This window comes from Filicampus tigris, chromosome 13, assembly GCF_054856515.1.
Source record: "Filicampus tigris isolate MCC_2025a chromosome 13, RoL_Ftig_1.0, whole genome shotgun sequence".
NCBI classification, from domain to species: domain Eukaryota; kingdom Metazoa; phylum Chordata; class Actinopteri; order Syngnathiformes; family Syngnathidae; genus Filicampus; species Filicampus tigris.
The window spans coordinates 4116395-4144208 of NC_141229.1; the positions used below are offsets into that span (position 1 = coordinate 4116395).

At 42.4% G+C, this 27814-nt stretch overlaps 1 protein-coding gene across 7 annotated transcripts; it reads right to left on the bottom strand.

Moving 5' to 3' along the window:
- Positions 1 to 27766, bottom strand: keap1a (kelch-like ECH-associated protein 1a). 7 transcript variants are annotated; one of them, XR_015089269.1, is made up of 14 exons: positions 27478 to 27761; positions 24390 to 24682; positions 21729 to 22218; positions 20720 to 20919; positions 20358 to 20514; positions 19588 to 19680; positions 18876 to 19022; positions 18619 to 18725; positions 18115 to 18244; positions 17838 to 18034; positions 16276 to 16481; positions 15356 to 15532; positions 13829 to 14064; positions 1 to 3851 (listed from the first exon to the last, which is right to left on the bottom strand). XR_015089269.1 is itself a non-coding variant. In XM_086049152.1 (13 exons), the coding sequence occupies exons 3-13, from the start codon at positions 21939 to 21941 to the stop codon at positions 13968 to 13970; spliced, it is 1665 nt and encodes a 554-aa protein (XP_085905278.1). In that variant the 5' UTR covers positions 21942 to 22218; positions 24390 to 24682; positions 27478 to 27764; the 3' UTR covers positions 12097 to 13967. The 7 variants fall into 7 exon arrangements, 6 of the variants coding, with proteins under 6 accessions (XP_085905278.1, XP_085905273.1, XP_085905274.1 ...); XM_086049152.1 differs by lacking the exon at positions 1 to 3851 and having other exon boundaries at positions 12097 to 14064; positions 18678 to 18725; positions 27478 to 27764; XM_086049147.1 differs by lacking the exon at positions 1 to 3851 and having other exon boundaries at positions 12097 to 14064.
- Positions 27767 to 27814: the final 48 nt, after the last annotated feature.

Below are 27814 nucleotides of genomic sequence, written 5' to 3' on the forward strand. Positions count from 1 at the left end.
CCCCCCCGATTTGGGTGACTTTATACCCGACAATTTGATGAGTGCAAATGAGCTTTGGTCATGTGCGTACCACCCCAACTATAAACCGACCACATTATCGTCATACGTGTACCACTTCAAGTTTGATTACTTCCCAGCTCACAGACGAGAAAGCCATGTGGCCGTATATCTTTTAGGCTCCTGACCACAGATTCTATCAATGTCCCTTCCTTCCTAGCAGCTGTATTGATCCCCGCGCGCGTGACTCGGGTCCTCACTTGCACTTGTGCTTCCTCAACGTTATCAAACGCGTAGCGGCCGATAAGCTTGTCGGTCGCCGTCGGTCCTCCTCTGTCCGTCCAACTTTTTCCAATTAGCTGCGCCGCACGTCGGGAATCAGCGACCTATTTGGACAACGTGTCCTTGTCTGGTGCAGTTGTTTGCACATCTGTATTAGCAACTTAACATTGCGTGGAAACGCTTTCAACAGTTCGGCTTTTCACCGCCGTTTGAGGGGAACGAAATCATTTTTCATTTTTTCATTTTTGGTCATGCTGCTGAAACCAAGCGTAAACTGATTTCAGCTATACAGCTACTGTTTCATGTGGTTTAGCATTTGATGTCAAGTTTTGAAGTCGAGGGTAATTTGTTCATGGAATTTGCTCAATAACCGTAGAGACTAGGGGTGTAACGGTGACTAAAATGGCCGCCCCAAGAGATGGCTAAAAACGGATGGATCAACTCTTATTTGAATGGGAATGCGGTGTTTCAAAAAATATTTACTTCTCATTTAACGATAATTATGATGATGATAATCTCAACTACAATCTCATAAAATCAGCAAAATTTCATTTCTCTCTTCAGAGATTAAAATGAGCATACCGCACTACCGCTACGACAATTATTACTCCTACTTCTAATGATAGTAATAACACAAACAAAAGAAGTACGAATAAACAAAACGAGCATCAATTTCCCATCTACAATTAATATGAAAACCAAGTCTAACGTGCATGTTGGATCCACGCAAACAATTGCATTAACTGTGCTTAATTTGGAACAATATGGCCGCGAGCCATGCGTAGTGAGGCTCATCCCAATTCTTCCTCCTCCTCCTCCCTCGACTCTCCCTTCGGTACCATCTCTCCATCTTCTTCCTTCTCTTCCACATCATCTTCCTCTCCTCTGACCCACTTTCCCCCTCGCCTTATACTGTATCTCCCGCTCTTCTTCCTCTGATATTTCACCCCCATGCACACACACACACACACACACACACACGTACACTTCCTGTCTTTTTTGCACTCTTCTTACTTTCTTGTCTTACTCAACTTCACGCCCACCGCCCCTTTTCCCCGCACTGAAGCGTTCTGCCATCTTCATCCTGCCCTCCTCCTCTTCCTCCCCCCCAGCCACAAAGCCACTCAGGACAGACATGAGATGAACGACGCTGCTCACCGCCGCTCCAGCAGCCAGTTAAGCCTCAGATGATGCCTCGTGCATACAGATGTCACCTGGCCACAAAGCTTGTGTACGTGCGTGCGAGTGTGTGTGGGAGAACATGCGCACACGTGGCCCAAAAGTGGCACTATTTGGGAGTTCAACCCAGATTTTGCTTCAAAAGTCCATCAAAAATATTCTCTGCAAATCCCATGAGACTTTGCTTTCAACGCCGCACGGCCGTGAGACCGCGCCGAGTTAGCGATGCCGTTGCACGTAGCACCTTAAACGTCCGCATTTGCCGTGCACACGTTGGCCCAAAAGTGGCACAATTTGGGAGTTCAACCCAAATTTTGCTTCAAAATTCCATCGAAAATATTCTCTGCAAATCCCGTGAGACTTTGCTTTCAACGCCGCACGGCCGTGAGACCACGCCGAGTTAGCGATGCCGTTGTACGTAGCACCTTAAACGTCCGCATTTGCCGTGCACACGTTGGCCCAAAAGTGGCACAATTTGGGAGTTCAACCCAAATTTTGCTTCAAAAGTCCATCAAAAATATTCTCTGCAAATCCCGTGAGACTTTGCTTTCAACGCCGCACGGCCGTGAGACCGCGCCGAGTTAGCGATGCCGTTGTACGTAGCACCTTAAACGTCCGCATTTGCCGTGCACACGTTGGCCCAAAAGTGGCACAATTTGGGAGTTCAACCCAAATTTTGCTTCAAAAGTCCATCGAAAATATTCTCTGCAAATTCCGTGAGACTTTGCTTTCAACGCCGCACGGCCGTGAGACCGCGCCGAGTTAGCGATGCCGTTGCACGTAGCACCTTAAACGTCCGCATTTGCCGTGCACACGTTGGCCCAAAAGTGGCACAATTTGGGAGTTCAACCCAAATTTTGCTTCAAAAGTCCATCAAAAATATTCTCTGCAAATCCCGTGAGACTTTGCTTTCAACGCCGCACGGCCGTGAGACCGCGCCGAGTTAGCGATGCCGTTGTACGTAGCACCTTAAACGTCCGCATTTGCCGTGCACACGTTGGCCCAAAAGTGGCACAATTTGGGAGTTCAACCCAAATTTTGCTTCAAAAGTCCATCAAAAATATTCTCTGCAAATCCCGTGAGACTTTGCTTTCAACGCCGCACGGCCGTGAGACCGCGCCGAGTTAGCGATGCCGTTGCACGTAGCACCTTAAACGTCCGCATTTGCCGTGCACACGTTGGCCCAAAAGTGGCACAATTTGGGAGTTCAACCCAAATTTTGCTTCAAAATTCCATCGAAAATATTCTCTGCAAATCCCGTGAGACTTTGCTTTCAACGCCGCACGGCCGTGAGACCACGCCGAGTTAGCGATGCCGTTGTGCGTAGCACCTTAAACGTCCGCATTTGCCGTGCACACGTTGGCCCAAAAGTGGCACAATTTGGGAGTTCAACCCAAATTTTGCTTCAAAAGTCCATCAAAAATATTCTCTGCAAATCCCGTGAGACTTTGCTTTCAACGCCGCACGGCCGTGAGACCGCGCCGAGTTAGCGATGCCGTTGCACGTAGCACCTTAAACGTCCGCATTTGCCGTGCACACGTTGGCCCAAAAGTGGCACAATTTGGGAGTTCAACCCAAATTTTGCTTCAAAAGTCCATCAAAAATATTCTCTGCAAATCCCGTGAGACTTTGCTTTCAACGCCGCACGGCCGTGAGACCGCGCCGAGTTAGCGATGCCGTTGCACGTAGCACCTTAAACGTCCGCATTTGCCGTGCACACGTTGGCCCAAAAGTGGCACAATTTGGGAGTTCAACCCAAATTTTGCTTCAAAATTCCATCGAAAATATTCTCTGCAAATCCCGTGAGACTTTGCTTTCAATGCCGCACGGCCGTGAGACCATGCCAAGTGTGTGCTGGACTGACTACGCACGCCAACATCGACTTCAGCAATTTCTGTCACACCAGGCCGAGTTAGCTACCATCTTGCGCTTACCTCCTTAATCGTTAGCGCTCGCCGCCTGGCCGTGAGACCACGCGTAAGCGTACCGCAAAAAAAGGTGTCGATTCAAATCACAAGCATGTATGCTTTTGCATGCAGATTTTATTATTTTTTTTCTGCACTTATGTTCCAAGGAGTTAGGTTAATTAAAGCGGGCCAAAGTGGTGGGAGCGTCTCACCCCCTTTTTACGACGGCCTTATTTACCCGGCAAAGCTGTAATTAGCCTAACGAAGCATACGGGGAGCGCGCGCACACACTTCCAGGTTGGAGCGCAATCACGCCAAACGTGTATTTTTCATCACTCACACATGCCTCTCATAAGGCTTCCATCCATTCATGTGTAATTGAACGTCTCCCTTTTTTTGCCTGCCAATCAGCCGCCTTGTTGGAATCTCTCCATTAGAGCTCGTTGGCTTCTCAAAAGAGCTCTCGGAAATGGCGTCGCTCACTCTCTGCAAAAAAGAACGAAAAAAAAAAATAAAAAAAAAAACATTTGAGAGTTACATCCAAATTCCATGCGGTTGATATTGAAAAGGACATTTTTTCCTCATTAAAGGTGAGCCATTGTGTTTTTTTTTAATCAGGAAAAATAGAAAGAAAAAAGAATCTCTAATATTGTAAAGTGGTACCTTGAATTATTAAATTCAATTAATTGGTTGTGGAAGAAATTTCGTAAGTAGAACATTTTGTAAGTCGAGACGCGTTTTCCATGTAAATTAATACGTTCCAAGCCCCCCCCAATGATCAGACATAAATGTTTTATAAAGCATGAAAAGCTTTTCTCTTGAACGTCGGCCGAAGTTTGCAGTCGCAATCGCTAACGGGATTAGAACCGAAACTGGTAAGACGAGAAAAAAAAACGAGTTTTTAATTATTTTTTTTCCCGTACAAAAATTGTTATACGGCGTACACAATTTGAAATGATAAAAAAAAAAAAAAAACGTATAAAATATGGGGGAAAACGTACAAGTTGACAAGTATGATATCGGTATTTGTATTGTATTTACACACAAAGACACGTACGGTCGAGGTCCCTCTTAGCCAATGGGACGCCAGGAAGATGCTAGGCTAGCCAATGGCAGAGCAGCTATGAGTATGTTGCGTTCAGGAAACTCCGCTTCCGGGCTGTCTGCTGCCAACTTTCAGGCGCTTCAAGTCCAAGATGACTCGAGAGACCAAGGCTTGTTCGCAAACGGCAGGTCGGACGGTCCGTGATCGGCGCACAACTTAAAGGGGATTTTGTCAGACACAAAAACAGGTCCTGCGCTGCCAAGAATAGTTCGGGGTAGGCAAAGTGCTACCGTCAAATCCGCGGCACTGCGGCGACTCAAGATCATGGCTTTGATTTTTCCAAAATCACACCCGAGCTTCTCATTCCCATCTCTGGACACTCATTTCTCTGCACTTTTGTCTCCCCTTCCCATCCGTCTACGCTCCTGTCCCTCTGCACTCCTGTCCCTCTTCTTTTGTCTCTCTCACATTCCTGTATTTCTCTATCCTGTCTCTCTGCTCTCCTGTCCCCCCTTCCGGTCTTTCAGGAGTCCTGTCTTTCTCATTCCCGCCTCTGGACACTCATTTCTCTGCACTCCTGTCTCCCCTTCCCATCCGTCTACGCTCCTGTCCCTCTTCTTTTGTCTCTCTCACATTCCTGTATTTCTCCATCCTGTCTCTCTGCTCTTCTGTCCCCCTTTCCGGTCTTTCAGGAGTCCTGTCTTTCTCGTTCCTGTCTCTGGACACTCACGTTTCTCTGCACTCCTGTCTCCCTCTCCCATCCGTCCACGCTCCTGTCCCGCTGCACTCCTATCCCTCGTCTTTTGCCTCTCCCATTCCTGTTTCTTCCCTTCATGTCCATGGCCTTCCTGTCTCGCTGCGCTTGTGTCCCTCTCCGCCCAGCCGTCACTCTCACCTCCTTCCCCTCTCCCTCGTGTCACTCTCCATCACTCCTGTCCCACTTCCTTCCGTCTCCCCCTCTCATTTCTCCACACACTTGTCTCTCTTTCCTGCTTCTGTCCTTTACGTCCGTCTCCTTCCATTCTCACCGCAGTCCTCGTGTCCATATCAGCCTGTCCCTTTGCACTCCTTCCTGTCTCACTGCTTCCTGTATTTCCAGCCCCCCCCCCGTCTCTCTCTCGTCACTCCGCATCCTGTCTCTCCCTTCTTTCTTTCTCCTTTTCCCGTCTTTCTCTCCTTTCTGTCCCTCCGCACTCCGTCTTTCTCCCCGGTAGTTCTCCCCTTTCGCCCCTCCTCCCCGACGACATTCCCCCCCCCCCCCCAAGAGCGTGCACACTCACTTCTCCCCTCGCTGACTCCATCCTGCCCGCCCGCTCTTTACTACAGTACGTGCCACAGATTCAGATGACAGTCAAACGGCAGACGCAGACGCAAGGCATACAATCGGCAAAGACACGCAACAAACAATAGGCGGGACATTCGACATGTATTCCGCTTAATGAAACCGAATGACCTTAATGAAATGAAAATGCCCCATATTATTAACATCTCAATCGGAATGAAAAGTCTGAACCCGAATGGAATTTCATTTGGATTCACACCAGTGGTTGAATTCCTTTTGCAAATCCGAAGGAACTTTGTGTAAACCGTTCAATCGGAATTGCGGGCGCCATCTGCCGCGTGCTCCGTCTTGACATATTTTTTTCAAGAATATGTTCCCGGCAGGCCCACTAGTTGAAACATTTTGATTCATACTGGAGTATGAGTTAAGCAACAAAATGCACAACTTTTTTAGCCATCCCAGTGGCGGCCATTTTGTCACTTCCGTCGACTGAAAATGACATCACAACTGCTCACAACGACCAATCACGGCTCAGATTCAGAAAACAGGTCAGCGGTTATTGGTCGTTGTGAGCAGTTGTGATGTCATTTTCGGTCGACAGAAGTGACAAAATGGCCGCCCCCGGAGATGGCTAAAAACGGGCGGATTAACTCTTATTTCACAAACGCAATATTTATCGGAATGCCTCGTTTCAACTAAGCGGGCTTGCATTGAACATATTGAAAAAAATATGTTTGGGGTGATTTCTCTTTTAAAGCTGTTTCTTTAATAAACGTACTATAATAATCACAACTTCTGTGCTAATGAAGTCCATCTCGATATGATGAATAAACATCATGTTTACATCGATCTCGGCGTGTCCCACCGCCGTAAAAAGGCCGCAAAGATGAATGTGTTAATACAGCAGTTGCAATCAAACAGCAGATTGGAATAGATCACGTGACGTGATGTAAACAGTTGACCAGAGATCTTCGGTCGGAATCATTTCAACTGGGGACGTGAGTGTCAAATTGACTTCGGACTTTGACTGTGGCTTGCTTTTTCTTTGGATTTTTTTTTTTGTAACACTGACTTCATTTTGTCAACTTTTTACGCTCACTCGTATGACGATTGACCACGGGAAAATGCCACAATAAGCTTCACGAATAGGTTAGGAAATGAAAAGTAGGATGAATAAAATATTTTTTTAAAAAGAATCCATGAAATGAAATAGAAAACAAATCAGTAGAATAAAAAAAAAAAAGGTTAAAATTGTAGACACCACACGCACGTACTGAAGCGGTCCAGGAAGTCAGACAGGTTTTTGTTCTGCTGAAGCATTCCTGGCAAAAACTCTTTGATTTGTCCTGCGCGCTTGTGACACTAACATCTGTTCATGCGCATGTCAAATTGGATCCAGACCTCCTGCACTCGCCGCATTTGAAAAGGCTACCAGACCTTCTTGAGCCTCACGTGCACCTAAATGGGCCCATTTGACAGGAAGTCAGTGAGTGAGTGAGTGAGTGCGTGGATTTGAGAGTAAATTGTTGGGTCAGTTTATGAGTGAATTTGTCAGTGAATGAGTGAGTGAGGAAGTCAGTGGATTTGTGAGTACTTTGTTGGGTCAGTTTGTGAGTTGGTGAGTGAGTTTAGAAGTAAATTGTTAGGTCAGTTTATGAGTGAGTGAGTGAATGAGTGGATTCGTGAGTAAATTGTTGGTTCAGTTTATGAGTGAATGAGTGAGTGAGTGAGTGGATTTGTGAGTAAAATGTTGGTCCAGTTTATGAGTGAATTTGTGAGTGAGTGAGTGGATTTGTGAGTAAATTGTTGGATCAGTTATGGGTGAGTGAGTGAGTGAGTGGATTCGTGAGTAAGTTGTTGGTTCAGTTTATGAGTGAATTTGTGAGTGAGTGAGTGAGTTTGGAAGTAAATTGCTGGGTCAGTTTATGAGTGAGTGGATTTGTGAGTAAATTGTTGGATCAGTTTATGAGTGAGTGAGTGAATTTGGAAGTGAGTGGATTCGTAAGTAAATTGTCGGTTCAGTTTATGAGTGAATTTGTGAGTGAGTGAGTGAATTTGTGAATGTGTGAGCTTGTGAGTGAGTGAATTTGTAAGTGAATACATTTGTGAGTGAGTGAGGTGTAGGTAAATTTGTGAGTGAGTGGATTTCAGTGAGTACATTTGTGACTGAGTGAGTGAGTTTGTGAAAACTCACGACACGTACAGTATGAAAACACACGCGCACCCACAGGTATACACACCTGCACACACACACACACACAAATGTCATGAAAACACACTCACAGAAATACAAACGCATACACGCACAAAAAACACACAAACAAACACACGCAATTAATACACGCGTGAAAAAAAAAAGACACTTATGTAAATATGACAACATTGGCACACATCCTTTGGCCCGCGGTCCCCACCGACCGGCTCCCGATACCCCCCACCACCGCACAAACACAGACACGCAAGCACACACATTGGTGGTTGACCTCCCGTAGGAGTTGTTCTTAACTTGCTGACTGAGGCGCACTGTGTGTGTGCGTGCGTTTGTGTAGTTGGGGGTTAGCATGTTTTGGTGTGCTGACTCCACACATGATCTCCATTAAGAGGCTACATGGTGAGAGCACACACACACACACACACACACACCATTTTTATGTTCACAGACACACACACGAATGCAGATACACGCACACACATACACGGACGGAATGAGGGACTGATCCCGTTTGGCACAGATATACAAGAAATCCACATTATAACGTTAACAAATGTTAATTACTAATTACAATCAATAACTACAAATTATGCTTAAAATTTGCCTTTTTGTGATTAGCCCCAAAAAGTAAGAGCGGCACATCGTACAACACAAAAAAAATGTGAAAACACAAGTAAACACGCACGCGGCAAAAATACAAACGCGAAAACACACAAAGAAACACACGTGCATACACACCCACATACAAAACACACAAAAATGTGAAAACATGTAAAAACACACGCGCACAAAAAACAAACACGCAAACGTGGAAAAAAACACGTAAAACATAGACACAAGCCAGGATACAAAATGTACACACGCATGGAACAAAAACACACAATTCTTTTGAAAACACACAATACAAAAATACAAACGCATGAAAGCACACAAACATGAAAACATAAACACATCCATGAAAGCATGCGAATACACGCAGGCATGAAAACAAACACACAGGAAAAACCACACGCACAAATAAAAGAGCACTCACAAAAGCGCACGCAATTACAAAAACACAAATTGGAATACACTCTAATGAAAGCACGCAAAAGTGTACAGTCACACATTAAATATGAAAGCACACAAAAACGCACGCGTGAAAACGCACACACGCGCAAAAACATGAAAACACGCATACTTTCGAAAACATACGACACAAACGCAAAAACACACAAAAATATGAAAACACAAACACCAAATGCAACTCACAAAAACACAAATGCGTACGCGCAGAGATGCGGCATCATACATTTTTTTATTGGGGGGGGGTCAAGTAGGAACATCCGAGATTCGAACCCACAACTTGAAAACTGCAAGGCAGACGTGATAACCACTACAGCGCATGCTGCCATCAGATTTTTATTTTTATTTTTTTAAATTATATTAAACTCACTTTTTAAAAGACAAAAAAAATATTTTAAACTCTCTTTTCAAAAGACGCGATTTGAATATAGTAAATATCAATGCGACTATACGCAGTTGCCGTTATCTTATTGTAAACGTTCTAATTCCTTATTCTGGCGGAGGGAGGGCGAACCTCTGACTTCAACAGCTGCTTCATGACCCAAAAAACTGTCAGTCTTTCCCTGGAATAAATTGTGGAACGTACCATTCGCTGCTACACACAAGGGGGAGCCGGTGGGGGCACGCTAGCCTCGCTTCCTACTTTCGCGCACACCTACGCTTTAGCCAATTCGCCCCTCCGAATACGAATCAACATTAGAACCAGAAAAGTTGTCAAAATTAGTGAGTTTAACGCGTGGGGGGAGTGTGGTGAAACAACATTCGACGTGCGATCACCCCTCGCCTTTTCGAGCGGACCTATAGTAGAATCAATTCGGCGAAAAGGGGAGCTTGAAACAGTCTAGCTCGCGCTTTTGCTGGAAGAGCAGAAGCGAGCACAAGCGCAGAGAGCAGCCGGCCGGCCGCAGCGCATAACACACGCGGCCGGCGGCTCTGCCGCTCGGTCGGTATTCTCCGGGTCTCGCAGTCAACACCTACACAGCTTTGCAATTCGCAAATTCGCAAATTCGCAAGGCAACATGCTAACGTAACGGGAAACGCTCCCCAAACGACAGTGCATTTGGAAATTCGCAGCGTATGTATAGGGACGTGACAACAAAATTAACATATTTTTTTCCCCAGCAAAATAAAAGCCACTAGAAAGAGATGGAATAAAGCAACAAAACGGTGTTTAGATTTTGTCAATATGTTAAGGATGAAGGAAGTTATGAAGATTAAAGGCTTGAAAAAGCGGGCAAAAATGTTGATAACTTTCTCCAGTGCAATGGCCTGTGATTGAGTGTCTGTGGGAAGCGATGCGCGGCTGTTTAGGGACAAGTATGAGCAAATAGAAGCATTTTGAGTCGAGATAAACATAGGGAACGACTTCATGTGCCATAAAAGCCATCCGTGCAGTGTGACCCCCGTCTGCTTGTTGTTTGTTTGGCTACCAAAGATTCCCACACCATCGCCGGTAGCGGCCGGCTATCTTACCCTGGTCGACGGCTCTCTTGCGTTTCCCCCCCATTCAAGGTTAAGCGACGTAAATTTTGGTAACGTATGTGCCATGTTCAAATCGAACGTACCTTTGTCTGCATGTGCACTAAAACCCTCAAAATTGGTCAGGTTATGTCGATATAAATATTCCAGCTAGCTTTCAACCCTTTTTGGACAGTCAAAGATGAGTTATCCTAACGGGTGTGCGACAAAACAGTTGGGTTAAAAATAATACCATTTTGGGTTAAAAAATGGACCGATTCACTAGTTGGGTCAATTTGGCTCAACTTTATGGGATCTTTTTGCAGAAAACAACCTAAATAAAACATGGGTACTTTTGTACAAAACAACCTAAAAAATCGGGTGGGTCAAATTGAGCCAATTAGTATATCGGTCCATTTTTGACCCAAAATTTTGTTATTTTCAACCCAACTGTGTTGAGAGTGAATTGAAAACGAGGCGGCAGGAGATTCCACTGTACATCATATCTAAAAATAGACGCAAAAAAAAACACATTTTAACAAGCCAGAGGTCATTTTTTTCTGAGAGGAGTGCAAAACAGACCCGCACGACTTGATCACAAGAAAATGTCACCATGAAAAATGGCGGAAACAGTCAGTCAGTTGTCACTTACTGTAACAACATTGTAAGATGTTGAGTGTGAAATTTGAAGGGGAAATTGGAATACCAAGTGTACAGTATTCACAGAACTTCGACTTAGTTCCACATTTCATTCTTGGTTCCACATATCTTTTTTTTTCATTTTGTGCAAACATTTAAAAAAAATGTGTGTAGAATTTGGAGGGTGAAAAATGAAAATGAATCAGGCTAGAACATAAAAGGTAGTCGCAGCCAGGGGCGATGGCAAGGTCAGAGGTTCAGGGGTGCTGAGCTCCTGGCCAGGCAAGATAAATTCAATCGTTTTGTACATGTTAACGCAATTCACTCCGACACTTATGAAGGAGAAGCATTGCACTTTTTGGTCAGGGGCTTCCAGTCAGTTAGCTTGTCAGTAGCACCTCGGTTTTAATATTAGCACACGCGCAGGACATCCAGCTAGCATCTCCCGTTCCAATTCAAATAGAGCCGAGTGGTGCTGTCTCTGAGCACCTTGAAACGTTTCCTAGCTAACTGCTACTTAAAAACATCAACCGTGCGCTACAATTAAATTCAGCGACAATGAGGACTGATAATCATAAAAGAGTGTTGGTAAGTTGCTAAGTAGTAGAAGGTAAGACATGTTCCATATATCTATTTTTTCCCATTTTGGAATAAGGCCGGAATTTAATTTTTTGTATTTTAAATAAATGTGCAAAGACCTTCCAAAAACCTTTTCATCATTTTGCCCAATTTGTTTTTTTGAGCAGTGTTGGGATTTTCTTAAGGCTATTTTGAAATAATCTGCTACATAATGTACATATTGACATGCTGCCATTCATTCTAATTGAAGTACACCCCCCCCCCCGACCCCCCACATATACACATTTATTTTTGATTTTTACAAATTTGTAACAATTTTTAAATATGCTTTTCCTCTGTTTTGTCATCGTGAGATGTTTGGTGCAGAATTCTAAGTACAAAATGAATTTAATAGACTTTGGATTGAGGCTGTAGTAAAACCAAAAGTGAAAAAAAAATACAGCGCTGTCAATACTGTCCACACTTATTTATTTATAGCCACATGTACGTATAATGTTTAAAATACACTTTGGCATTACTGTAAAACACAATAGTGGTGCCTTGAGATACAAGTGACCCGACTTGTGGATTTTTCAAGACCCCAGATGTCATTGGGCCAATTTTTTGGCCTTCACTTGCGAGCGCAAACTTGAGTTGACGAGCACTGTATGGTGGCAGTAAACGGATTCCAACTCACTTCACAACAAGCAACAGTTGGGCATATTTCAGTTCATCAAAAAAAGAGGCTTCAAGGCGTTTCATGCCCACTCACAGTGGAAGTTTACTTTCAAAAATAATCACAAAACAAAGATAATTGCATGTTTTGCATTCAAAACAAGTGAACATTGGTGCTTTAAGACGGGCCCGCTAGCCTCATGCTAACATATCACGGAAAATGCCACTTACATGCCATTTGAAACAAACGATGGAGCAACACATGTAGACAGATAATATGATGATACTCGCAGGCATATATTCTTTATCCTCTATACTCTTCTTAGTAAAACATAATGACTAACCTGCATTTTCAACATCGAAAAAGCACATTAATCCGGGCAACGACTTTGGTTCCGTCCCCCTTCCTGGCAATGTACCACATTTTCGACGGACACATTTTGATTGCGCTAGCCTTCGTCAAAGGACAAGTAAGGTGTTTGTTTACTAGTGGTGCCATTGATGTTTTTTCCAGCCGGAAGTGTGTGTGACGTGATGGTTAAAAGAGTTGTGAGGGGTGGGGGTTGGCGGGCTTTAACTGTATGCGTGTATGCGCGTGTGTGACCTTGGCGCGTGATGACCTCATCAACATTGCAGCCTTGCAAAGCTAATCTGTTTCATTGTGAAGGATGCCAACCGCCACAGAACCACGCCGTGAAGGTGACATTGCTGTGGTGGTGGTGGTGTTCCCCCCCGCCCCCCCTCCCGCCCCACACACACACACACAAACACAAGCCCACTACCCTCAACACAATCAGATGCATCATACTGAAAAAAAAATAATAATAATAAAAAAAAAATATATATATATATATATATATATATATATATACTATAATATATATACAGACACATATACATACATACATACATACACATATTGTATGATATATATATATATATATATATATATATATATATATATATATATACACACACACACACACACACACACAAACACACATATATAATTATATAATCATAATCATTTGTCCAGCAATGAAGAGGATGTTTATATGTTTATATTTAGAAGAAAAAAAAAAGCCCTTTTGTTGGGCCTCTTGCTTCATCTAGTGGTGGTTTGGGTGCAGTCACAAAACTGTCTGCGTAAAAGGGGAGATACTATTGGGGATTACATGAAAAAAAGCAAAGGTGTTTTTTGTTTTTCACATAAAAACGTGGAAGGGCAATGGAATAGGAAGCAAACGCGAAAGCATATCGGCAGAAACTCACTGCGAGGAACGGCAAACTTAGAATTCAACCGTACAAAGTGGTGCCTTGAGATAGGAGTGCGCTTCAGGCGCCCACCACTAGATGGCAGTCGCACAACAGAATCGAATTGACATCATTGTATGCTTTTATAAACTACAAATAAGTATGGCATTTTCTCAATAAAAAAACACATAACCGCCACTATAGTTGTTGTTGTTAGCACCTTGGTCGTCGTGAATTCACGTAAAAAAAAAAAAAAAAAAAGAGAAAAAGCCCACCTGCGGGAATCCGACGTCACGTTTGTCCAAGGCGTCTACCTACGAAAGCGTCCGTCAGTGTTGGTCGTCGTCGTCGTCATCCTGCTGCGGGGGCAGACTGGCGGGACACGGCTCCATCGTGACGGCCACGCCCATGCCGCTACGCCCCAGCGACATGTCGCTCACGTATGTCCATTCGTTCCTCTCCGGGCAGTAGCACTCCACGCTGGACACAAAGTCGTGCTGGTTGAAGCCTCCTGGATGACGACAACAAAAAGCACAATCGGACACGAGCAAACGGTACCCGCTGGACTCCGGACCGTTGAAAGAGGGTGTTCTGCAACCTAGCAACTACAACGTGGAGGCGGGGCTACTGACTCCCTTGTTTTTAGCAATAAAAGAAAAGACGATTACTGTTCGCAAACACCTGCAACCACCGTCTTAAGAAAGCAAGTCTGAAATCTCGGAAGCGCTGATAGCCTCGGACGTGACTTTCAGCAATCGTATCGCATCATTCACTCAAACAGCCTTTTACCGGCTGAAAAACATCCAGGCTGAAGCTTTTATCACCAGTTGACTTGATTATGTCGTAATGGCCTTCTGACTGGAGTCCCTCAAAAGAGCATCAAACAGCTGCAGCTCATTCGGAACGCCGCAGCTCGCGTTCTGACCAGAACAAAGAGATCAGAACATATTACTCGAGTTTTCACACCGGCTCCCAATCAGCCGTCCAAGAGATTTTCAAATCCTGCAACCGGTTGATTAATCGCTGTCTGGTTTGTGTCCTGAAGGCATTTGAGTAATGCTACCAAAACGGCATGTTTGTTTAATCGTTAAAATTGCAGCGTCAAAGAGAGCAAGCCGTTTTCAACGCTTAAAGCGGAAGTCAATCTAAATATATTTTTTTCAAGGGTATGTTCCCAGCAGGCCCACCGGTTGAAAGACGGCATTCTGATTCATTTTGCGTTTGTGGAATACAAATTAAGCAGCAAAATCCACTCGTTTTTAGCCACCTGTGGGGGCGGCCATTTTGCAATTTCTGTCGACTGAAAATGACATCACAACTGCTCACAACGACCAATCACGGCTCAGATTCAGAAAAGAGGTCAGCCGTGATTGGTCGTTGTGAGCAGTTGTGATGTCATCTTCGGTCGACAGAAATTGCAAAATGGCCGCCCCCACAGATGGCTAAAAACGAGTGGATTAACACTTCTTCCACAAACGCAATATTTATCAGAATGCCCTGTTTCATAGTGGGCTTGCATGGAACATATTCTTGAAAAAAAAAAAAAAATGGTGTTGGTCTTTAAAATTGGTCAAAATTAAATTTGGAAAAATAACACCCCCACGCTTCGACTGACCAACAATGTTCTATCGATTTGTGAAAATATATCAAATCGACCTAATTTTGAAGTAGGAGGTTTTGGCCCGATGCCAGCATTATTTATAAATTTTTTTTTAAAAAGTACCAAAGATGCACGTGAGGGGGTGGGGGGTTTGTGAAGAGCGAAGGTTCACCGCAATCATTGCGCGGGCGCGTAAACTGACCGAGCACAAAGATGCGTCCCTGGTGCACGGCCACGCCGTGCGTACTGCGGCAGCACTGCATGGGCGCCCGGGCCTCCCACGTGTTCCGGGCCACGTTGTAGCGCTCCACCGTGGCCAGCTGGTTGAGCCCGTCGTAGCCGCCGATGGCGTACAGCTGAGCGTTGACGCACACCAGTCCTGCCCACAAACAATCAGCGTCGACTATTTCATTGCGTGCCAAATGAAAATAACACAGAACAATTCTATGGGAGGAGACGTCAACTTTGCAAAGTGAAGTAATGTCCACGCAGTGGGGACACTCACGACAACGGGTGTGGAAATAGGAGTTCAGGACATGTCGAAAAACGATATTTGATGAGTTCATACGCGAAAGCCGCTTCGGCAGAAATCCATTCGGAAGGCGGGTGCCCGGGCTCCGCCCCCTTTGCGCGGCAGTGGTGAACCGTGGCCAATCAAAGAAACGCCCCGACTGACGGACAAGGAAGCGGAGGTAAAATAAAACAAAATTTGTCCTTACCCAGTGTCGTTCTTTGTATAAAAGTGGAATTACCAGACACCAAAGCAAAGCAAGTCTTTTCCCGTCCACGCGGCCATCTTACACTCCGGTCCTCTTCGGAAACATCGGCGCAAACGGGGAAAGTGTCTGTTCTTCTTCGTTTTTGTGAGGTCGCGTGTGAAATTTCTGTCTGACTTTGTTTCCAGATCGATGGCGGGCTAGAATCTCAATGCGTGTGGTGTTCTGTGTTGAGATACTCCCACCTAGAAAATCTTTCAAGATTTGAAAAATCCTTCTGCGTCTACCAGGTCTTATTTGTCTTTCAAAAAGAAATGCTTTGCTGCCCTCTTGTGGCATTTACAGGCAAGTGCAAACCTTTTTGGGCGGGCGTGTTTCCGTTCACCGCAAAGCTTGGGTCACTCACCCAGTCCGCTGCGCGCGGTGCTCATGGGCGCCAGCTGCTGCCAGGTGTTGGTGTCCGGCTGGTACTTCTCGGCCGCGTTGGATCGGCTCTGCCCGTCCAGACCGCCCACCACGTACAGCGCCCCCCCGCAGGCCGCCACCCCGGCCCCCAGGCGGGCCACCTGCATGGGGCACACGAAGGACCAGCGGTTGGTCTCTGGGTCCCACCTGCAAAAGTACATTTGGGCAACTTGAAGTGGATGACGCTCAAACGGACGTGAAACAAAAAACGAGACGAGACCTCCGGCGAGGCAAGTAATCCATCTTGTCATGAAAAGCAAATCCCTTGCCGAGTCCTCCTTTGAAGGACCCGCTTTAGCGTCTTGTCTGCGACTAAAGTCGACTTTGTTGACATGCGGTTCACTCGGATTACCTTTATTTTTCGAATGTTTATTTTATGTGGGTATTTATTTATATAGTGTCTGAATGAGTTGAGTGCATAAGACGGGCGTCCAAAGCTTTCGCAAAGAGGACTAGATTTGGTGAGGTGAAAATGCGTACGGCCGATAAATTAATTCTTAACGCACGCAGTCTCCGCCCACCCCCACATAAGTTGAATTTGAGAGTAGAGCCTCGCTTTAGCCCGAGTACAAAAATACACAATTTACTCATCTTACTGACGCACACTCTCTTTTTAGCGGTGCAACGATTAATCGACAATGAATCGATTATCAAATTTATCGATAATCCTTTTGATACCTTTTTCATTTACGATTGTCCTCATAATCCTCAGAATTTTTGCTTCTCGACAGTAAATATTCTCCAATTTCTGTAGTCCTCCATGAGGGCAGACGGCTCAAAATAAAACATCTGCTTTAAGTTTGGAAAACAGTGATCGACATTTCTGCCTATTTTCCGACAAAAACAGTAACCGAATCATGATTAATTCATGTCCGTGCATTTTCTGCACTGTCAATTTAACATAATGTCCTGTTTTTGAAAACAGGATCGGAAAGTAAAACATGTTTTAAAAATATCTGACTCATCGATTAATCGACAAAATAATCGCCAGATTAATTGATTTCTTATAATTGTTAGTTCCTGCCCAACATTTTTTGTCTCCCTCAAAGCCACACACGGTTAAAAAAAAAAAAAAGTACATGACATTTATAACAGTTTCACCGAATTCTGGCACAGTTAAGATATTAAAGGGACACAATGGACCTTTCGTTTTTTGTGATTAATCCGTTACAAAGAGTCTGACAAAAACCATTTCAAACAAAAACCAAAGAAATATTTATCATAGGAAATATTTAGAAAGTAACTAGAGTTTATCATTCAGAAAACAACGCCTCAATGACAAGTAGAGAGTCCAAATTTGAGCCAGTGCAAGTCATGGTCCCCATGACCAAGTTTCAGTCGCTTAGCGCCCTCTATTGGCAAAAAGTCGATCAGCAAACTGCAGCCAGGCAAGTGAATTACGCCATCGACGCGCTGCAAAAGCTTCATCCAAGTACGTGCGACACCCAAATACCAAACACGGCATCCACTCATCCATTCCCCTGACTTCCACGTGCCACTCACCGCTCCACGGTGTTGTGCAGCGTGGAGCCCTGCGAGCCCCCCACGGCGTAGATGCAGCCGTCCACCACGCCCACCCCCACCCGGTTGCGGGGCGTGTTGAGCGCTGCGCGCTGGCTCCACTGGTTGGTCATGGGGTTGTAGCAGCATAGCGCGCTGGACTCGGTTATGCTCTCCAGCGACAAGTTCCTGCCGCCCACCTGTAGGCCCAAAGCCGTCACCGTGAGCGCGCCGAGCCTGGCTAAGGGGCGGACCGGGTCCCAGGGGGCCGCCGCCCTACCGTGTAGAGCAGGCCGAAGAGCGTGCAAGCCCCAAGGCCGCTGCTGGGAGCCGCCATGTCGGCCAGTTTCAGCCACGCTTTGCGCACGGGGTCGTAAGCCTCCATGGTGGCCAGGGAATGCTGCCTGTATCTAAGACAAAGACAACCAGGAACCAGTTTGGCAAGGAAGAAGAACCATTTTCGTCTTACAGACAAGGACAAAGGATATGCAGTTTTATTTTTGGATGGAAGGAAAAGACTCAAATTTGAAAACTTGAGAGACTTGTGCTTTCCAAGCAGTTTTTACACTATTATACTGTGTTGTTGTTTTTTTTTCGGCTGTAAATACAACACATGCCTGTAAGCAGTTTTTGCATCGACGTACTACTTGGAATTTTGTGTACTTTTCCAGAACAAATCACAATGATAATTTTTTTGGGGGGGGATAACTTTTTTGATAAAGACAAACAATTTTCACAACTTTCAAGCAGTGACACCGAGGACAAATATAACGTAGACAAATACCCGCCGGCCACATAGATGAGTTGTGTTCCGCGTATGGGTGCTGGAGGAACCATCCTCACCGTCATTTCCTGGAAGATTTTCGACAGGAAGTCCTTACAAGCGTTGGCCTGCAGTACGGAATGCAAAGAAAGAAGCCAAAATGTTCAAAGCGCGTGTGACTGGGAGCATTTCCCTTGTTTTTATTTTGAGCATATATTATCATCATCCCGGCCTGACAGCGTTGAGCTGGTAAGGCCAAACTTGAGGCAGGGAAGTACCTTGCTGAGAATGGGGCAGGACAGAAGCTGATTTTTGAGGAACTTTGGCGGAAGGGCGTAGATGTGGACAGCGTTCAGGAGGGCGTGAAGATATTGCGCTCGATTCTCCATGTCCCATCGCACCCAGTCTGTACATGCTTTGTACACCTGGAATGGAAATGGATTGTATCCGACGTTATCGACATGTTCCGTAATTCCGTATATATATCTATATTTTTTTTTTTTTTCGTACGCATTACATATACTGTATCTTTATAATTGCTAGAGTATGTGTCATAATCGGTAAATATATCTTAGTAATTGGTTAGCATTTTGTAGCATGTTTTGAATAACGATTATTTTCAATTGTAATTCATATTTTCATGAATAATACCGCTCTAAATAGTTATCAGCAATAAACACAAACCGTAAATTTGATGGGAGCGTTTTTTTTGTGTTTTTTTTTTTGAAAAGCAGTTATTGATGTGATTTTGCCACGCATACTTAATTTTTTTTTTTTTTTTTTAATAAATACAGTGTATATCTTTTAGTCATCATAGTTTTCTTCTTTGGAATATCTCTACTGCAGTAGTACTTTAGTAAATTTGTACACACCACATTCAATCTCACCCAGTTTTTATTCAAGCTTTAAATTTTAGGATCAAATTCACTATTATTTTAATTGCAAAGATTAGGGAGGATTTCAGAGTCGCGTCAATGCGTAAACACAGACCTCAGATTCACAGAGCACCTTGATGCTGTCCTGACTTATGAGCTCCAGCAGCTGGCAGTGAGACAGACTGAAGAATTCGTCTTCTTTCGTCACCTGGACAACACCACCACAAAAACAAAGATTTGGGTTTAATATCAATTGACAAATAAATGAAGGGCTGGGTGATTCATTGATTTTATTGATGAATTCCAAGTTTATTGCTCAAGACGACACTTTTCTGAAAAGTGCACCCTCGCTCATGTGCATTGCTTAAACTCACAACTAGGGACGTAACGATGAATCGAAAATCGATTTAAAATCGATTTGTGCCGATTAATCGATTCGGTTCATCGAAAATTGATTTTAAAAAATGATGTCTTGAAAAGTTGAGTGAATTGTTACATCCCTACTCACAACTGATTAATTGGACAGCTGATTTACTTATATTAGCTCTTTTAAAATCTGGAACATTTTTCAGATTTTTTTTATTTTTTATTTTTTACACTAACTTATTACAACACAGGACAAAGAATATGACATTCAAACATTCCCCCTCATCCCAAAATCAGTTTTGCAGATTTTACAATAATTCTATATTAGTTGCGCCCGACTAAGAACATGGTTGCAAACAGAGAGGAGCTGGTTTACAAAAGCAGAGTCAGCGTTACTGATTCTGATGGCCGAGTTACCGTAATTCGGTCACAGCCTTGATCAGGGAATCAACTGAAACACCGCAAGTCAAGTTATGACATTTTGCTGGAGTAATTGAAAGCGCGGTGCGCATGCGTCACCTCACTGAAGTGCGTGTTGATGTACTCGCGGCCACGCTGGTACAGGTCGGCGCACCCGAGCTCCTCAGCAAAGCGCGTGATGCCGATGACGTTGGACGACTCCAGGTGCTTGGTGAGGAAGTCGCAGCACGCCTTGGCCACGTCCTCCATCTGGAACCTGAGACGAGAAACGAAGGAATAATTGACGTTATTAAACCAACTGCCGTGACGAAATGGAGAACGAGCAAAAAAAAAAATCTAATTTTCAAAAACCATGCTAGCAATGACATTTGTTGATAATTACACAAAAGTGAAGTAAAAGCCTCCTAACTAGGCGTTTTTAATGAGTTTTTTTCTTTCTTTCTTTTTTTTTTTTTTTTTACCTCATGGCAGCCAAGAGTACATGCAGCACACACTTCTCGCCCACGATTATGTGCGACGTGTAAGCAAAGTCAATGAGCCTCCCCAGCACTTGGGGACAGACGTCGCGCAGGGTGACCTCGGAGGCCTGGCACTCCTTGAAACTGCTGGTGAACATGGCCCGGAAGTAGGGGCTGCAGGAGGCCAGCACCAGCTTGTGCACCTGACGTGGTCCAAAAAAAATAATAAAAAAATCATAAAGAAATATTGCATTCTATTTTAAAAAAAAAAAAAAACATTTTTTTTTGAAATGTTGAATTTCAACTGAAACCATGTGAGCAATGACATTTTCTTTTAAATGTCCCAGAAAAAAAGTCACGCTATTGAGTGACAACATTTTCCAACATCAAAATATGGAACTTCCGAGAACTGCAAAACAAGCAATGACATGTCAAAAAAAAAAAAAAAAAAAAAAAAGTAATTCAAACAATCTTAATAAAGTCCTGGACAAACCATCTTATTCCACTTCCGAAAACTCCAACGGCAGCAATGACATTTTTCTAAGTTTCACAAAAGTTACCCAATAAAAAAGTTACAAGACAATTATCTTTGGTCGTTACATGTAACTTGTAACATGTTGGCAATTATACTATATTTTGGTCAACAAATATCAACCATCTAAAACGGAAATGTTGACTTTTTGAAAACTAGTGTATGTTCACATTTTAATTTAAAAAAAACAAAAAAAAAACACAATGCTTGCAGTCAAATTTACAAAACCATACAAAGCTAGCAGTTGAATTTCCCCCAAACTAATTTGTTTGAAATTAAAATTCCTAAAAACTAAAATGTTAGCATTGGGATTTACGAAAACCACCTTCGCATTGTACAAAAACAACAACGCTCTAATAATATTTCCGGAAGCAAGTCTCAACTATCTCGGCTTGAAACGTTGACTTTTCAAAATCCGCCAGCATTGAAATTCCCGACGACCTGCGTCCCATTACGCTTGCCGTACTCCCTCGTGCTCACCTTAAAGTCTATGGTCTTGTCCTTGTTGGTGACGCGCAGCACCAAGTCGCACAGCATCTCCTGCCTCCTGAACTCGTCCATGAACTTCAGTGACTTGGAGGCGTGGCTCTCCACCGTGTAGTCCAGGTAGCCCGAGCCGTGCATGGAGGGCACTGCGATGGCTGAGAAGTCCGAGCCTCGCGTCGGCGGTTTCTTCCTCATCGAGCAATGCATTGCGGGACTGCGGTTCACCCAATTTAGCCCATAAGTCTTTGCGCCTTTAATTCACTGATGTCCGAAAGCGGGCGTCCATCGACGCTCGAGTTAAAATCCTTTGAGGTCGGGTTGAGGGAGACGCCCTCTTTTTGCTCCGACATGGCTGACAAGGAGGTAATCCTGACCCACCGGTCAATCGACAGCTGCCTGATCCAATCAGACGTATCGGTCGTCGGTTAGTGGCCACTCATGAGTTGCTTTCCTGATTTGGAATCCTCTTTTTGCCGAGGTGATCCTGCAGTCAGAGTCGATGATTGTTTTGAAAAAAATAATAAAAAATGAGAATTTGATGACATTCTACAAAAAATACTGTTAATGTGTACTTATTCACAGACGGACAGCGTTTCTCAACGACGATACTTGTTTTATTTTTTAAATTGCTTCACATGTCATCTGCCTTCTGGGGTTCCTCAAGGGTCAATACTGGACCCCTTTTGTTCACTCTGTATATGTTACCTACCTTCAATTAACATGTGTTACGCTCTAAAGCACATTTTCAGGGCTTTTCCTCTCAGGTCTTCCCTGTTTTTTTGTGATCCGTTTTTTGTGATAAACAAATAAAATGTTTCTCAGCTGTTTTTTTTTTTTTTTTTTTTTTAAGAATTATTCGGGTTTAAGTAGCAATTTAAAAAAACACCTTTCGTCATGAAAAGGAGAAATATGAAGTCACATTTATTCAAGTCCTAGTTTCTCTGAGTAAAATTTTATTTGTCAAGGAGCAAAAAAAAAAGTACATTTTGGGAGAGGAAAACGTTGCATTGTATAAGTCATTTTCTTTTCTTGGAAAAACGATAGCATTTATTTGTGAGTAACTGATAAATACAGTATTTGAGAGGATCCTTTTTGGAGACATTTTTTTCATGAGAAATACATTTTCTTATTTTATTTTCATAAAAAGCACTACATTTATGTGAAAAATGCAGTTGCATTTTTTTCAGGGAATAAAGTCTTACTTGCATGAGAAACACAGTCATAGTTGGGATTAAATACAATTTTAACCTGAGGCAAACAAAAATTGTATTTTTTTAAGTGTTATTGAGACAAACTTTAAAATTATTATTATTCTTCTTATTTTTAACATCAAACGCTCAACGCTACGATTTCAAACTTCCAACTTGTTCTCGTAAAAGATGTAAAAGCCACCCCGAGTGATGAAACAAGCTCTTACACTGACTTAAACCTGTTTGACTGTTTTAAGGTTAAAATAATAAAGTCACTCTGACGTAAGTGGAAACCGGCGACACAAAGGCCTAATGCATACTTAGAGAAGCACTAGGAATGCATTCAGTTATTGTTGTCAATTAAAATATTCGAACATTGGGCAGGGCGATATGGCTGAAAAATGTATCACCGAAATAAGTACCGGTAATTACTGTAGCAATATCAAAATAATAAAGTATCAAATGGGTCAAAGATAAACGACAATAAAACACCAATATCGAGAGGAAACAAATGCTTGAAAATATCTGGTAGTGAAACAAACTTTCACGGAATGTACAATGCTTTGTGTACATTGTAATGTGCAATGTTTACATCCATGCTTCTGGTTCAAGCTTATTTGCAAAAGACATTAACCTTCATTTGTTGTTCATGCAATGTACGTGTCGCGAATTTAAAACTCTTGGGAGTGCACACAACTACAGTTGACCAAGCCTCTTAGGTCTACTTTAACTTGTTAGCGCCTTAGCGGATTGTTTGAACTGATTGTGACTTCATGGAGATGCTGAGCAACGGAGCCAGGCTAACATCCAAGCTAGCGTGTCTACGACCGCAAAGTCCTTTTACTTGTACACCATGTATAATTATAGTTAATTAACGAAACGCATTAATTCATTATGTTTTCAATAATTAGACTAAGTGTCTCTCAGACAAAGTCACATGCAACATGTAACTCTCAACTTAAATATTCCGTCCCTATCTCTGGTGAATAGCGGGTGTTCACTATACCATGATTTTTCGAGAAAAAAAAAAAAAACGGATCTTTTTTGGAATACTTTTTTTTTTTTTTTAACTCAAGAATATATTACTTTTTTGAGGATAAAGCATAATGTGAAAAACATATTTTTCATAAAATAAATTCATAGTGTCTATCAATTTCATATTTTTTGAGAAGACATTTGTGATACAAACATTTTTTTTAATAAGTATTATTTGTTGAAGAATAGAGAAAATATTCTCAAGTAAGTTCGACAGAATGAACTCATTCTTGTTTTAAAGGTTGTTTTTTTTTTCTAAGAATAAAGTTGCATTTTTCCAAGAACGAATTAGTACTTTTTCAAGGCTGAACTCAATTTTTTTTCAAGGATAAAGTTGTCCTTTTTTTAAGTCCTTACAACACACTTATACAACTGAAGGCTGGCTGTTGCAGCAAGGAGGACCGCTCTGCCTTCCCAATATGTCACTTACCACACTTCCAAAGCAAACCAATGGAGCTTTCTCGCTGCCAGTCACGTGCCTTTACAGTCACATAAGGGGGGGAAAAAAAACAAACAAAAAAAAAACAAAAAAAAAACTTTCCGCGTGTTTAATTCTTCAAACTCGTGATCCGAACCGCCAGCTTCTGCAAAAAGTGCAGTGCATGGGTTGCACAATCAAATCTGTTCAGCCTGCAGTTCCCTCGGCCTCTTTAACACGCCATCATATGACCTCCAGAGATTAGGCGGGCGGGAGCTCGGGGCTTGTTGCCTGACTTCTCCACACTGACAAAGAGGAAAAACATTGTGCAGGAATTCAGTAGTAAAACCGCAGGAGTCAAGTAACCGATAGATAGTTTAGCATCAATGAACAATACAATACAATACAATTTTATTTGTAAAGCGCATTTCACAACAGCTAGAGCTGTAACAAAGCGATTCACATACAAACAATAAAATAGCCATAATACAACAAGTGAAATCAATAAATTAACATAAGACACTATCTACAATAGACAACGGAAAACAGACGAAAAATGTGTCAGTGTAAACATTGTATGTCCAGCCACTATAGGAATGACGTTAGTTTTTATTTCCTTTGGACTTTTGTTTTTTTAATTGAATTAGTTTTAATTATTTTTAGAGCGAGGTTGCTTTTTTTAATTTTTTTTAAATGCTTCATTTGAATTTAGTTATTAGTTTTATTTTATTTTTTTAACATATAGACTTTTGTGTGCAAGATTAAAAATAAAAAGTTCACCAAGTATATTGTAATAAAGTAAACAATTCTCAAACAACTGGCCTTCCTTCTTCTATTGCTGCGGAGGTACAACAAAACTGATATAAATACATTTTAAATGAACCCTGAAAACTGATGTATGATATCAATTGGCAAAAATGAAAATGAAACACATTTTCACTCTAATTATAGTTTCAGTTTGTTTTGTAAATGTAAGATGTCGTTTGAATTAGTTTTAAAGTTGTCTTTTGGTGATATGAAGTCATAATCTTAACAGTATACCGTCATATTATTTTTAGAATAACATTGTAATTTGATGATATGAAGTCATAGTAAAAAAAAAAAGTTCTATTTTTTGAGAACAAAATGGTATTATTTTTCACAATGTATTTTTGTACAAGAATAAACTTGTAAACATTTTTTGCAGTACAGTAGTCACATTTTGAAACAACCTCAACCTTGGTCTCATTTGTTAATATCTCAAAAAGCTGCTTTTTGAACAGAGGTGTGTAGACTTTTTATAGCCACTGTAGCATTAATAAATTTAAATTTCCCCACTGTGGGATCAATAAAGGCATTCTTATCTTATCTTATAAACAGCATGTAGAAAGGACTGATATGTGAAGTGTTTCATCATCAATAAAGTTACAATTTCAGTTTCAGAATGACTGAATCGATAAATGAGTCAAACTCAGAAGTAGAGTTGGGCTATCAGTCAATCATCTTTGCCGTTAATATGAAGGTTGTGCAAGTAATACTACTGTTTGATAGGAGGGTTAACCATTGACAGACTTTTTTACACGGCGTGCACACAAATGAGTTGCTTGAACTTTGCCCATCTATTGAAAAAAAAACAAAACCGTTTTTAGGTAACAATCTTTTCTGCCATGTCATCGCTGCATTGCAATTGAAAGGCAAGCAAAAACACACTCCGTTGATAGCATCACAACTTTTGTATAATCAACTACGAAGTCAAGTTCATTGTGAAATGCGCTATATAAATAACGTTGTATTGTATTGTATTGTATTTATCATAGTTAAAATTTACAGTCTCATATTTGAGCAAGAAAAAAAAAATCCCATTTTCTAAAATAAAATGTGTAAACTCGTAATCTAGTTAGAATACAGATGGATTTTTTGGGAGTTAAATTGTTTTTATTCTAAATTCCGCCCCCCCCCCAAGAATAACATCATATAATTTTGCAAAAAAAAAAAGTCATTTTTCCCTAGAATGATGTACTCTTACAACACTCATTTAACGATGACAAAAAAAGGGGGATGGTTGAGCACCGATACCAGGTATTGTGTCAATACTGGCCTTACTTCAAGGTGCTCAATGGCCGATACTGGTCTTGAGGCCATTTTACAATCAGGAACTAAAAATTAGAAGAATAGAACATCGTCGTTCATTTCATGCAATTTTAAGAAAATTTGCTATACTGGTATGTATAGGCCTTTTTTTTAAAATGATCTCTCATTGTTTTTTGGGGGTGAAATCAAAAGTACTTTTGGTATCGGTGCTTGGGCTCAGTATCGTTGACTACTCAAGAATTGAGTACTCGTACGGGTCTGAAAATGAATAGCATCGAACACCCCTACAAAAAAGTGTACTTCATTAAAATCAATACCGGACATAATAATAATCTGGCAATGAACCTTCACTTTGTGTCACTGCCCATGTTTTTTACCGCCATTCTGTGAATCGTAATTGGACTAGCCGAAGCTAACGATTTGAGCACTAACCAAATCAAGTGCGTTTTGGTCGTAGTTATTTCTTCCGTCATCACAACATTCCTGTTTCGTAACGTAGTTACACAGCATCACAAAAACAGCATGTGTAACAAATGCAATGCACTTACTTCATCACTTGAGGGAAATACTAGAAGTCGTTTGTGATGACGTTGTGCTTGCACCTCTACAGAAGAAATTGGTGGTTGGGCTAGCGTGTGCTTCAAAATGTACACTTCGAACTTGGGTCGTTGCATTCTATTAGTGCACCAATAGATGGCACTAAATTCTACACAATGTTCCCTTAACATACCAAATAAAAACATTAAACGTGTAGTGCGTGGGATCTTTTTCTGAACAAATAAGGACATTGGGGACACTACTTTGCTCAAATGAAATGTAAAAATGCGTTTTGCGAGTCTTCTTATTAATCGTTATCAAGCAAGGTCTCCCCTAAAAGCACATTGGTGTCAGCAGCCCTACGTGACGTCACTGATCAACAAGACAATTTGGAGGGGATACAAAAAAGCGACGCAGAGTAGTGAACTGTCACACACGCACATTTTAACTATATAAGTGTTGAAACAAGTTTTTTTTTTTAAAGTTCACTCACCTCGGTCAACTTCCACTTGAACATCTGCTCGCCTCTTTAACCGACGACGAAAAAGTCCCCAAAAGTCTCGTTTTTAAGTGTACGTAAATGTCTTTTCAGGGGGTTGCTGAGTGCGTTTACAACACAGATAAAGAGAGAGGAATTAAAAATGTCCTGTGGGAGTACGGAGGCGCTCCATTGAAAGGGAAGAAGAGGTCCGACACGGGAGTAGTTGTCACAATAAGGCGGGGAGAGATTCCAGCGCCATGACTGTGCAAATATCACGCGGACGCGCGCGGACGCACGCACGTGGACGGACGGACGCAGGCGACGCGCGCGTGCACGCGCACAGGAAATG

Bases quoted from the DNA above. Each gene is read 5' to 3' on its own strand.
- keap1a (XM_086049149.1), bottom strand. From the start codon at position 21,941: ATGCATTGCTCGATGAGGAAGAAACCGCCGACGCGAGGCTCGGACTTC. The intron at 19,681-20,357 runs GTGACGCATGCG...GGTGTTGTCCAG, and splicing joins TCAACACGCACTTCAGTGAG to GTGACGAAAGAAGACGAATT. The intron at 19,023-19,587 runs GTCTGTGTTTAC...TTTCCATTCCAG, and splicing joins AGGTGCTCTGTGAATCTGAG to GTGTACAAAGCATGTACAGA.